This window comes from Ostrinia nubilalis, chromosome 10, assembly GCF_963855985.1.
Source record: "Ostrinia nubilalis chromosome 10, ilOstNubi1.1, whole genome shotgun sequence".
Taxonomy (NCBI): Eukaryota; Metazoa; Arthropoda; class Insecta; order Lepidoptera; family Crambidae; genus Ostrinia; species Ostrinia nubilalis.
The window spans coordinates 3,978,326-3,991,895 of record NC_087097.1 but is presented as its reverse complement, the minus strand read 5'-3'; the positions used below and the strand labels follow the sequence as shown (position 1 = coordinate 3,991,895).

The following is a 13,570-nucleotide window of genomic DNA, read 5'->3' as shown; positions in this document are numbered from 1 at the left end:
AAGGTCTGCTTAAATGTATTAGGAATCGTGACAATATGTGTCGTAAAGTAAAGGCAAACCCGGAAAATCTCATTCTCAAAATAACATATATTAGATACCGCAATTTTTGTAATAAACTTCTGAAAAAACTAAAACGAGAATATGAAACTTCAAGGCTTGAAAGTGCAAAGAATAATCCCAAAGCCACTTGGAAGGTCATCAAAGACATAATTAACATTGCACCCAGAGATGGCCCTCCACTGGAACTACTGAAGCTAGCATCCAACCCCTCTGAGTCTGTCAATGTAGTCAATAATCATTTCTCCAGCATTGGAAGGAAATTGGCTGAGAGTATTGCAGCGGGCTCAAACTCATCTCAGTGTTCTGATCCACCCCCCTCAGATTCATTTGTCCTCTTTCCAACAGATGAAGCCGAAATAGAAAGAATTATAAAGAATCTTCGCAAGGACTCGGCTACTGGCTGGGACGGGATTTCAGCTAAGCTCTTACAATCTTGTTCGGCCACTTTGGTACCTATCATAACTTATATTTGCAACCTTTCTATAACTAATGGAAAATTTCCCGATGTTTTAAAAAGAGCTATTGTACGGCCTGTGTTCAAGGGTGGAGACAGAGCCAGTGTCAACAATTATAGGCCAATTTCCATTTTGCCGGCTCTATCTAAGGTGTTAGAAAAGGTCCTCAATAGTCGATTGCTCAAGTATTTAGAACAGAAACACATACTTGCTGATAATCAGTTTGGTTTCAGATCCGGCAGGAACACTGAGCAGGCTGTTGCATCCCTTATCGATAACGTCATCAATCGCATGGAAAATAATAAGAAATGTCTCGGCATTTTTATTGATCTAACAAAAGCGTTTGACACTGTGTCTGTTCCACTCTTGCTAAATAGGATGGAGAAAGTTGGCATCCGTGGGATAACTTTGGATATTTTTAAAGATTACCTTACCAATAGAAAACAAATTGTTAAAATAGATACCTTTTTGAGTGACAGTGCTCTTATTAACTATGGCGTTCCTCAAGGATCCATCTTAGGACCTACACTATTTTTAATTTATATTGATACTCTTTGTAAACTTCAACTTGCCAACTGCGCTATCTTTACATATGCTGATGATACCGCTCTGCTCATCCATGGGGATAGTTGGACTGAGGTTTATTCAACAGCTGAACAAGCACTCGGGGTTGTTATAAATTGGCTTTCAAATAATCTCCTGACATTAAACACTAAGAAAACTACTTACCTAACCTTTTCTAAAACATTAGCTTCGCAGCCTTCTAATCGTTTTCAGCTTAAAGCACACTCATGTACCAGTGGTCTCGGTTGTTCTCTGACTCAAATTAATAAACAATGCAACTGTCCAGTAATAGCCAGATCCTGCAAAATAAAATACCTTGGCATCCATGTTGACAGTCTCCTTACGTGGAAATCTCATTTAGAACAATTAACATCCCGCTGTCGTAAATTAATATATATTTTTAAAAAACTCCGATATGCAGCAGATTTCAAACTAATAAAAACTACATATTATGCACTCTGCCAATCCATCATCACGTATTGTGTGTCTGTATGGGGTGGCGCCACTAAGACTAGCTTGCTCCATCTAGAAAGAGCCCAAAGAGCGGTACTAAAGGTTATGACTTTTCGACCTTTTAGATTCCCTACATCTTTACTTTACGATGAATGTCAAGTGCTTTCTATTCGTCAACTTTATATACTCCAGATTATTCTTAGAAGGCATTCGACTCTGGATTTTAGTCCCAGTACAACAGGAAAGCGTCTGTCATATAAAGTTTGTGAAGTGTCTGGCTCTAAGAGCTCGCTAGCAAGTCGGCACTATCAATACCTTAGTGGTCGTCTTTATAATATTGCCAACAAGTACTGTAACATATACCATTTATGTAAATTTGAATGCAAACGCAAGGTGGTCGCGTGGCTTCTGACGAAGAACTATGATGAGACCGAACTTCTTCTCAATTATGGCTGAGGCTGAGTTGCATCACCTAAATTTGACCGTATTTGTGAAGTTATATAACCGGTGATTTTTGTATGAAGTTTGACACATTTTTGACGTTTGTCAAGGTTAGGGTAGGGTGGTGCAACCCAGCCTAAGTCTACTAATGTTAAAACATTTGTCTTTAGCTTGTAATATTATTGCTTCACCTTCATTTTAGAGAGAGCCTTGGTACCCATAACACAAGTTAAATCTTAGCTTGGGTGCCAGGATTCATTCACTCAACATACTGTTTGTGTACCTATCTGGATTGTCGTAATCTACATTAATGACTGTGTTGTATGTTTTAGTGTAACACTTTATGTCAATAAAGAATTTTTATTATTATTATAAGTAATTGGAAGAAAAAAAATTCTATAAAAAAATAAAAAAAAATCTCAAAAATTTTTAGACCTCTTTTTTGTCGATAAAAATAGGTCTAGTTTCATCTATTTTCATATGTACACTTTAACGTGACTCACACTGTATAAAAGAAAGTCGTGTTAGTTACTCCACTTATAACTCAAGAACGGCTGAACCGATTTAGCTGAAAATTGTCAGGGAGGTAGTTTAGAGCCAGGAGAAGGACATAGGATACTTTTTATCCCGTTCGAAATTAAAAAAAAAAGTCTGCTTATTTATTGCCATTAAGGCGGAACAAAGTTCGCCGGGTCAGCTAGTTTTGTAATAAAAAAGAATACGTTCTAGATACCTATACAGTGTGAGTCACGTTAAAGTGTACATATGAAAATAGATGAAACTAGACCTATTTTTATCGACAAAAAAGAGGTGAAAAAATTTTTGAGATTTTTTTTTAATTTTTTATAGAATTTTTTTTCTTCCAATTACTTATTGTAAAGAAAACGTAATAACTTTTAAACTAAGCTGTATATCCTGATAAAATAAAAACAGTAATAATGCTAAATAACAGACGATACTAAATAAATACATAAAATACTCAGAAAATGCCAGCAAATAATAAAAAATGATACTTATTGAAAAAAATCTGCTTAAAAATTCGTGTTTTTTTGGTTATTTGATAAATTTCTCCAAAAAATGCCCCTATAACAGGTGGTTTTTATGACTTTTTATTATTTTCTATCGTATTACCTTTGTAAAACCAAAAATCGCATGTCTCTATCCCTATCACAACATTTGCTATGATCGTTCGAACTAAGCCTCTCCGGGCGCGCCATTCAACGCTTCGTTAACAACGAAACTGAAAGTGGCTCTACATTTGTAAATTTGATAAAGACAAGTCAGATTTCAAATAAAAACAAAAGATTTCGAAGTAAAATAAGCATTTTAGTTAAAATTAAAATTGTCCCTACCTGTAGCGGAGAATAATGTGGTTTTTGTGGCCTTTGTTCAAACTATCATAGCAAATGTTGTGATAGGGATAGAGACATGCGATTTTTGGTTTTACAAAGGCAATACGGTAGAAAATAATACAAAACAATAAAAAACACCTGTTATACGGGCATTTTTTGGAGAAATTTATCAAATAAGCAAAAAAACACGAATTTTTAAGCAGATTTTTTTCAAAAAGTATCATTTTTTATTATTTGTTGGCATTTTCTGAGTATTTTATGTATTTATTTAGTATCGTCTGTTATTTAGCATTATTACTGTTTTTATTTTATCAGGATATACCACTTAGTTTAAAAGTTATTACGATTTCTTTAAAATAAGTAATTGGAAGAAAAAAATTCTATAATAAATTTTAAAAAAATCTCAAAAAAATTTTGACCTATTTTTTGTCGATAAAAATAGGTCTAGTTTCACCTATTTTCATATGTACACTTTAACGTGACTCACACTGTATGTATTTATTAACGTTCCACATTCAAATTAAATTATTTTTTCTAATCTATTAGGTTGACTGATATTACAAATAAAAAATAATGTAATTAAACCTTTGTCGTAATTTCAGATACTGTTACTTTCGGGGTTTACGGCCGACTATGAGTGACCAGTGCTAAACCTTGGTTTATTGAGCCAAATGTACGGAACTTTTTCCTTTCTTTATTTCTTAGAAAAAAAGGAAACAGTTCATTATCATTTACCGTTCCTTATATTTTAAATTTCATTTTGCCCAAACTTTTGACAGTTGTTTACTAATTTATAAAAAAAAACATCATAATGACCTGCATTTATTTTGCAGGAGGACCTCGAGGACGAGGCAAATGAAGGATTTGATCTACACAAAAATAACTCATGTATTTATATTATGCTATAATTGCACGACATATTAATAAACCTTTGTCCAACAAGACAAGTGATGTGAAAATAACAGATTAGATACAACAGGTATCTAATCACATCAATTATCGAGACAATAGAAAACTGCTGTTACCGACTTTAATTATTGTAGTCACTGTTATGGCACGTCGTATATTATGTAACACTTAATATCCATATAGTCCAGTCAATGAATGCTTTAACGACGGTGTAGAGAGAAATCCATGGAACACAATTTCTGACCTCGGGACTTTATTTAGACTAGTTAGGAGGTGAACATAGCAAAAGTCCCCGCCCTTAGCCCTTAAGCCGGCGGGGAGAGGGGGGTTTATTGGTACCACTTTTAGGTTTTTCGCTTAATCCTCGGAAACTATGCGTCCTAGTGATATGACTACTATGAACCAAAAAAAGCTTATTCAATTTGCTACAGGTGAGACAGTCAAATTTTTCTATATCTTTTATAGTTTTCACGGCATCTGCTCTAGAAGGTCTGTAATATTCGAAATTTTATTTTTGTCTGACATGTTCCCATCAGGAGAAAATCGACTAAATCAACATTAAGCCAACATTTTAGACATGCGGGAGCATGTTAAGCCTAGTTCCAGGGAGGGGACTGCACCGTGCGTATATTAAGACGACCCAATCGGAGCCACTTTTGACTCCTCATCACTCAAAAAGTACTGAGCATTAACACTTCAAATTTGGCTCATGTGTTGAGACTTGCAAGATAAACATCGGCTTCAAATTTAATAAATATACCTCAAACGATTATTTAGGTATTGACGTTCAAAAATCGACATTTAGGGCACTAAAATCTATCTATCACCTGTGAAATATTAAAATTTACTGATTTTTTATTTGTTCCTTTGTATTTACACAACTACCTATCTGGATGCCAAATTTGAACCTTCAAGGTCATCTGGAAGTGGTTAGAATTTGGTCATAAAGGTCAGCCATGTAGATTTTTGGACGTCAATACCTAAAAAACCGTTTGAGGTATGTTTATGAAATTTGAAGTTGATATTTATCTTGCAAGTCTCAACAGATAAGCCAAATTTGAAGTGTTAATGCACAGTACTTTTTGAGTGATGAGGAGTCAAACGTGGCTCCAAGTGGTTCGTCTAAATATACGCACGGTGCAGTCCCCTCCCTGGAACTAGGCTTAACATGCTCCCGCATTTCTAGAATATTAGCTCAATGTTGATTTAGTCGCTTTTCTAATGATGGGAGCATGTAAGACAAAAATAAAATTTCCAATATTACAGACCTTCTAGAGCAGATGCCGCGAAAACTATACAAGATATAGAAAAACTTGACTATCTCACCTGTAGAAAATTGAATAAACTTTTTTTGGTTCATAGTAGTCATGTCACTAGGACGCATAGTTTCCGAGGATTAAGCGAAAAACCGAAAAGTGGTACCTTTAAACTCCCCTCTCTCCGGCGGCTCAAGGGCTAAGGGCGGGGACTTTTGCTATGTTCACCTCCTAACTAGTCTAAATAAAGTCCCCAAGTCAAAAATTGTGTTCCACGGATTTCCATCTATAATGCTTTATTGACTGGACTAATATTTATGAATGTCAATTAATATCCATCTTTTATGAATGTCAAAGATCGAACAGAGCTAGTTACACTCTACTTAACAAAAATGAGGCCCACCTGGCTAATAAGTGTCATAGGCCGAATTTTCTATAAAAACCCATTTTAAAACCATATACCATAATTAAGTAGGTAATAGAAATATGCATCTTTATGGTATTGCACTAAGAAATTTTCCTATGGTATTCTTCAGATACGAACCCGATCCCATTATGCAAGAGCAATCAACCAATTCCCGCTCGTCCTTGGGGACGAGTCATAGGATAGGACGGTGTAAACAAAGATTGGGTGCAAAGTTCAAACCGTAGTGATGGGAACAAACACGCGAAGTGTTTACATATCGATAGAAAAATAATATATTTTTTTAGAATATCAAAAAAGGGTTTATGAACGTTTAAATTGTAAGATATGATAAATAATAATACTAATTTTATGTAGTAATATTATGTAATTGAAAGTAAGTATAGATCATATCGACACATCATAATATTTCCTATTATAACACAGTCCTAATTATGTCTGTACCTGTCTGTCTTTGTGTGATGTCCATCGTAATAAATGTTTAAATTTTCTTCTTTTCTGTCTAATTATAAATAACTTTACTATCGCAGCATCGGTAATCGGTAAGTACAGTTCGGCACGTCACGTGTATTGACTCAAGCGTGTTTAATACAATTGTATCACGAATTCATAAATCATTACATACACCGAGAAATCTTTAACGTTACATTGATTAAATTCTTCTGCGTAATTAGTCTCAGTATACGGCGAAGTTCAGTAATTAACTTGATATTTAATTAGAAACAGTGATGTAGATCTAGATACCCACCCATGCATAATATGTACCTATCTATAATCATAACACCTGGAAGTTTAAATATAGATTTAATTGAAGTTTTATTTTGATAAACATTTTTTTTATTTATTTTTTTTATGCATAACAAGGCAGTTATTTGACCACAATCGCACCTGATGTTAAGTGGGGTGCAGTCTAGGATGGTACATATCTGCCCTGTAAGTGCCTATTCACTCTCGCCTTGAAAAGGCCCGGATTATAGTCTTCGGGAAAGACAGCAGCAGGCAGCGTATTCCAGTCCCTAGCTGTTCGTATTATAAAAGAGTCATCGAAACGCTTAGTGTTTATCGTTTAATGATGTAAAAAAAACTACGTAAAAATTACGAAGTTCAGTAGAAAGACGGTGCTAAAAAACGAAAATTTCAGAGAAATTAATAACATAACCGTCTTATGATAGTCATGCATGCCTGGCTTTAATATAGATGCGTGTTCAACCGAAACTAATTTTATTTTAACTTTGCTTTGTGACTAGTTTATCGGTTCTATCTCGTAATAAGTGTATCATTGGGAAGTAATAATTTCTTTATTCAAAAATTTAAGACATCATTTAGGTTTATGTATTTATGATTAATATTGTTGAACTAAATGAGATTGATAATATTGAAAAACAAAACGTAATTTAATTTAGTATATTATTCACACGATTGTAATTTTATATTCAACTTCAACAAGTAATTAAACATAATAATACAAGGTATAATAAATATTACTTAATCCATGGCTTATCGATATTTCATTTGATAGCTCCGCGTATTTAGCACATCCCTAGCGGCAGAATGTCGATAGTATACAAGCCGGTTACATTAAATGAATGCATTATCGACTCGTGCGAGCTTAAGACCAGTCGGACCGCGAAACATTAAAAATAAATTAAATTCGAAAAAAGAATCGTTTATTAAAAACTATAAATTATGTTCTCCTTTGTGTGATTGTGATTATTTTGTTATCTGTGTCTGTGATTTTTAAAAAGTTGGTTCCCGCTAAAAATATGGCGAAGTCTTCGCTCTTGATACGGCAAACTTTGTAAGTATTTTTATTTTATTAAAAATCTGTATTATTTAGTTTATTGATTTAAAATTTATTTTTATCACTACATAATATATTACAAAAAAGTCGCTTTGTTGTCTGTTTGTCCCTAATGTATGCTTAGATCTTTAAAACTACGCAACGGATTTTGATGTGGTTTTTAATAGATAGAGTGATTCAAGAGGAAGGTTTAAGTTGATAAATATTTTTTTGTATAGCCTGACCAGGAACATAAAAACCCTCGCCATGTTGCGGAAAACTAATGGTACTAATTTCTTTTAATGGCAACAGTAACTGAAAACTTCATTGACATGTCACCTTGCATGTCAGTCTATTGCTGTCAAAGTGTAAACAAACTTTATTTTAAATGTGCGCAATTGATTTTGTGAATTAAATTGCTAAAATCTTTTTATAGTCGTGAAAGAAAAGTGGTTCACAATGTGTTAAAGTATTTGTCGAAGAGAAATACTAAGGGTTCGGACAATATTTTCATTGAATAATGTTTTCGACAAAGGTTGTCAAATTGACTGACATGTTTATCGTTTAGTACAGTCCACTACGAAAATTAGCTGTGGTTTGTTTCAACTACCTATTTTAAAGTTTTTTGTCACTTTCTAAGTGTTGAATTTTATGGAATTGGGAAAGAAGTACCGAGTTTGAAGCGTTCATGAGCAGACATTGCAGTTGAATTCAAGTTCTGAATTTGATTATAGATGAATAATAAAATAAATCCTACTAACTCGATTGATGGTTTCATTTAATTTATTTAAACCAGGTTACCTATAATAATATTTTTTCGTTAATTTATGAAAATATCACAGTTAGCCCATAATCCTGAATCCTGATACATAAAGTTAGCCTATTAATTTAACACAGGTACGACTGTACTCAGTGTTGCACTATCAAATGCAATTGACGCGCCTCTATGCCAGGGTTTTTATGTTCCTGGTCAGGCTATAATTTTATTTGAAAGAGATTGTATTTATCAGATAAATAATTTTTTGTTGCGAAAAAGTTCACATTAGTAGATATTACTTATTTAATTTTACGCAACGATAATTAACAATTAATTTAGTAATCATCAATCATTATTTTATTTGTCACTGCAATCAGAGCGTAATTTATTTAAATAAGTACATACTTTTAATTTACATAATTACCAGCACAATAGGTAATTTAGTGCCTAACTAGGTAATTAGTAGAAATTAATAAGTGGTACATAAGTAACGGAGCTCAAAAAAAACATTCGAAGATCGGCATAGATAGTTTTTAGAGACGTCGTTTTTTTTCTGTCGATTGAAGTTTTTAAAGCAAAATTCCAGCCAGGAAGTCTGTATTAAAAGTAATTATTACGTTAGGTGGGTCAAAATCATTTAAGTGTCATTCACCTTACAACTGAAATAAAAATAAAAGTAAGGTTGTTAAACTAAGTTGCGATCTTTCCTTATGTGCATACATTTTTAATACCGTTAAATGCCGAAGGACCGGCCTTTACGAGTATTTTGGGATTACTTAAGGTCATGAATGGAAAACTGCTTTTATATGCCATAAAAATTCTTATTTATAGAAATACGAATACTAGAATTCTCTTTTTACATCATATTGCTTATATCTAAGGCTATTTAAATGCTGATAACATGACATTACTTAACGTACCCTCTGAAGCTCTACACTTAGTACCGAAGTACTTAGCAGGATAAATTAAATAGAATAGACTATTCTACTCATCTAGACTACAAGATTGATAAAATTTGATACGATTCGCCGTATTATTATTATTTTTATCTATTTAGCTACAGTAGCTACAAACTTTTATCTTCGCAAACAAAATTATACAAAAGATCGTCTAAGTTACAAAAACACGCTAAACATAACACCGGTGTGCCGCTATGTTTATTGTTTACCACCACAGTTTAGCAGACTAACTTGCCACTGCCAGTTTCTGCCTGCCAAAAAAATTAACATGCTTTTTTTGTCTCGACGCATAGATAAACAACTCACGCTCTACCTACATTGCTTCTTTCGTATTACTACGTACCTCTACAACTCAAACGGCCTCAAAAATTTGTCGGCCGTTTGGTGTAGTGGTTCAGAACGGACTACTATGCCGAGAGGTCCCGGGTTCGATTCCCGGCCGGGCAGAAATTGAAATGATGAATTTTAATTTCTGTGACGGGTCTGGGTGTGACTATGTATAATATTTATGTATTTAAAAAAAAAAAGTATATAAGTAGTATATCCGTTAAGCTAGCACCCATAACACAAGCATTAAGTTGCTTACTTTGGGGCTAGCTGGCGTTGTGTGAAATTGTCCAAAGATTTATTTATTTATTTATTTATTTAAACTAAACTTGCATTGTATAACGCTCAATGTATTAATCCCGCTTGAATACCAGTTATTGTTTTAACCTTGAACTTAGCACGTACAATAGCACCTCAGACGTAACACGTTGAAGCTGAGACCTTATTACCTGTTCAATAAAGCCACTTTTGCTGTGATACTTGATGTTCATGGTTGTACCTGGACCCCGCGTGTCAGGTTCGCATACATTATCCCGACCACATTCTTACTGCGCATATTGGCTCGTCATATAAACAGATTATGTAACTTTTACAAGGTAATCAGTACTTTAAGCGTAGGGCGTAGAGTTTAAAAATCAAGGAAGTTGTAAAACTGCAGCGCAAAACCGGACACCGAAATAAAATCAAAAACATTTTTGCTAACGAGTCAACCGTTACGTGCTGGTTTAAGATTATTACGAGAGCAGACTTTAAATACTTACTTCCTAAATATTATTTGTTTACGAGAACTTTTCCGGACTTTTCTGCAATATTTACTATTTGATTTGAGAACTAATCGTCTCCGTTTAGACCTAAACAAGGAAAGTAAAACGGAGCCCGTTTTATTAGGTATAAAATACCAATTTCAATTAAAACGGATAATTAGAACACGCACTTCGGATGGAAGTCGTATAAACTTATTCCTTGAGAATCCCCTGGTAATTACTTTCCCAGGGTTGAATGCGACTTGACTTTATTACAGAGTGAAAAAAACAAAATGGCGCTGAAAAAAGAAATGTGAGGTTCGAAGACATTAAGTAATAACTAGCTGTTGCCCACGGGTTGATTTCAGTATGTCACAGAATATCTTTATCCCATATTCTATAGCTTAGGTATGTTCATCAGGGATAATGTAAGGAAAATTTAAATGCTGAAAGCTTTTTCAAATCGTTCGTTTCAGCCGAAAGACGTCCACTGCTGGACAAAGGCCTCCCCCAAGGATTTTCAAATCGGTCCAATAGTTTTGCAGGCGATTCAATATAACCAAACGATAAAATTTTTTTTTTTTATTTAGGCTGGGTTGCACCATATTACTTTAACTTTAACAAACGTCAAAACTCCAAATAAAAACACCGGTTAACATTCTAGTTAGGTACGGTTAAAGTTAGGTGGTCAACTCAACTTTATATTAGTGTTGATAAGAACATTTTCTTATAGCGAATGCCTATAATAAGGTTCTCGTCTCTCAATTTATCGGCAGTAAGCAATTTCATAGGATTATCGCAGTGAAGCTGACCTAGTCGCGATTGAAGTTAGGTCTAGCCTAGATCCAATAAGGGCGAAGTCTTCATTTGATTTCTCTATCTCAGCTTAAAGTAAGTTTACCTATTTTTTTAAAATTGTTCATCTACGAGGCAGTGCAGGCTAAGTTAATTTATCACGCTTATTTGTTTCGCGAAAAAGGATGGATGCCTCTAGACAATGTTACTATTCGTTAATATAGATGTTGATTCGATAAATGAGGATGTAGCAAAACGATCACGATCTTGCATCAAAATCACATGTTAAATTATTATCATCATAAAATATCTGAGTAAGTTCATAAAGTTCGTTAAGTCGAAAAATCGTAGACTACTCTATTTTATAATCGAATTCTATAACAATTTACCTGTCCTAATAGGCAGCTTACCCGTCCCCGTCCATAAATACCTATTTATGTTCGTGTAACATCCTACTAATATTATAAATGCGAAAGTTTGTGTGGATGTCTGGATGTCTTTGGTGTTTGTTACTCTTTCACGCAAAAACTACTAAACGGATTTTGTTGAAACTTTACAGTATTATCCCAACTAATATTATAAATGCGAAAGTAACTCTGTCTGTCTGTCTGTCTGTCTGTCTGTTACGCTTTCCCGCTTAAACCTCGCAACCGATTTTGATGAAATTTGGCATAGAGATAGTTTCAGTCCCGGGAAAGAACATAGGATAGTTTTTATCCCGGTTTTTGAAACAGGGACGCGCGCGATAAAGTTTTTCTGTGACAGACAAAATTCCACGCGGGCGAAGCCGCGGGCGGAAAGCTAGTTGTTTATAATCCAGATTAACATATAGGCTATAATTTATGACGATTTGTGACAAACTAAATTCCACGCGGGTGAAGCCGCGGGCAAAAGCTAGTCTGAATATACTTATAGTTGAAATAAGATACCACATACATTGAGCTGCCCTATAAACCGTTTGTTATCCTCTCTACCAGGCTCTCACGTCCACGCCGGACCGTGACCACGTCTTCATCAGGAAGATCCTCCACATCGCCCCAGCGATGGAAACCAGCTGCGGCACCAGCTTTCTCCGTAGACCTCAAGCCCTTCGGAGATATCCCCGGCCCTATAGCCTTGCCTATGCTGAGGCATTCGGCCCACGTGTTGCCGAGGATTGGTGAGTATTGATACAAGACATACGCCCGTATTCACAAACGATGCTTGATCAAGTGAAGCAGCAAATCGATCGCACAGGGTTGAATAGAGCTCTGTGATTGGTTCGTGTGTGACCCTGTGCGTCTACCAGCACTGTGAGACCTCATAGTAATGTTTGTGAATACGGCCGTAAATCTTTCATCATCATCATCATTTCAGCCATAGGACGTCCACTGCTGAACTTAGGCCTCGCCCAATGATTTCCACAAAGGCCGGTTGCTAGCGGCCTGCATCCAGCGCCTTCCTGCTACCTTTATAAGGTCTTCATCTAAACCTTTATGTTGTCACTAATTGTATCATTTGAAACGACAATAGCCGAACGGTGAAGGTGTCGGACGGACTGACATGAGATCCGAGGAACGTTGATTCGAACCCTGGACTGGTTGTGGTGAAGCTAAGCATATTTAGCTTAGTTTAAGGGGTTAGTAAACTTGACCTTCATTGGTTGGGTTATTATGGCGGTCAAGCTGTAGATCCTGGCTACACAGGAGTTGCAGCGGTGGGAACGAGAGGTGGATTCCCACCTCGACACCGAGTCCCGTACGAGGGGTTAGTAAGAAAAAATACATTCTAAATTCATGAACAAAAACCTTAAATAAATAGATATCGCTCTTGGCCTGGATACAGCGTACTAAATACGAGTAGATATAATTTCACAAAGCCAGTATACTTAAAATGATTTTCTTCCAGGGCGTCAAACATCCTTAGATAATAAATCATTGTCATAAGCATAAACACGTTGAATGTAGTAACGAATATGTTATCTAATAAAGTGATTAATGAGTGGAGAGACGAATACGCTACGATATCATAATTGTATTATAGCAACGGAAGTAATTTTTCACTTGATCATCACTTAAGAAAGTAATCTTTCTCAACTAACTAAAACTTGCAGAAATATTTTCAGACTTCCAAATCCATTAGTTAAGTGAAATACTCGTCTAATAGAAAAATAAATCCTTCATACTTTCCATCAAATGAGACTTTCAAACTATAACTCGACTCGTTTGAACCAACCCTCGATCATAACATAAAATAAGAACAAAAGTACTGTCGGCCCATAAATCTAGAAACTAGAAAGACCACTTTCAGTCTGCG

At 35.1% G+C, this 13,570-nt stretch overlaps 1 protein-coding gene across 1 annotated transcript in view; it reads left to right on the top strand.

Annotated features, from left to right (window-relative positions):
• Nucleotides 1-7,513: 7,513 nt before the first annotated feature.
• Nucleotides 7,514-13,570, top strand: part of LOC135075703 (probable cytochrome P450 49a1) — a 30,818-nt gene continuing 24,761 nt past the window's right edge. Inside the window, exons 1-2 of the mRNA XM_063970160.1 lie at nt 7,514-7,712; nt 12,253-12,434. Coding sequence (XP_063826230.1) covers nt 7,678-7,712; nt 12,253-12,434 — 217 coding nt within the window. The 5' untranslated portion in view covers nt 7,514-7,677. The remainder of the gene's footprint in view (nt 7,713-12,252; nt 12,435-13,570) is intronic.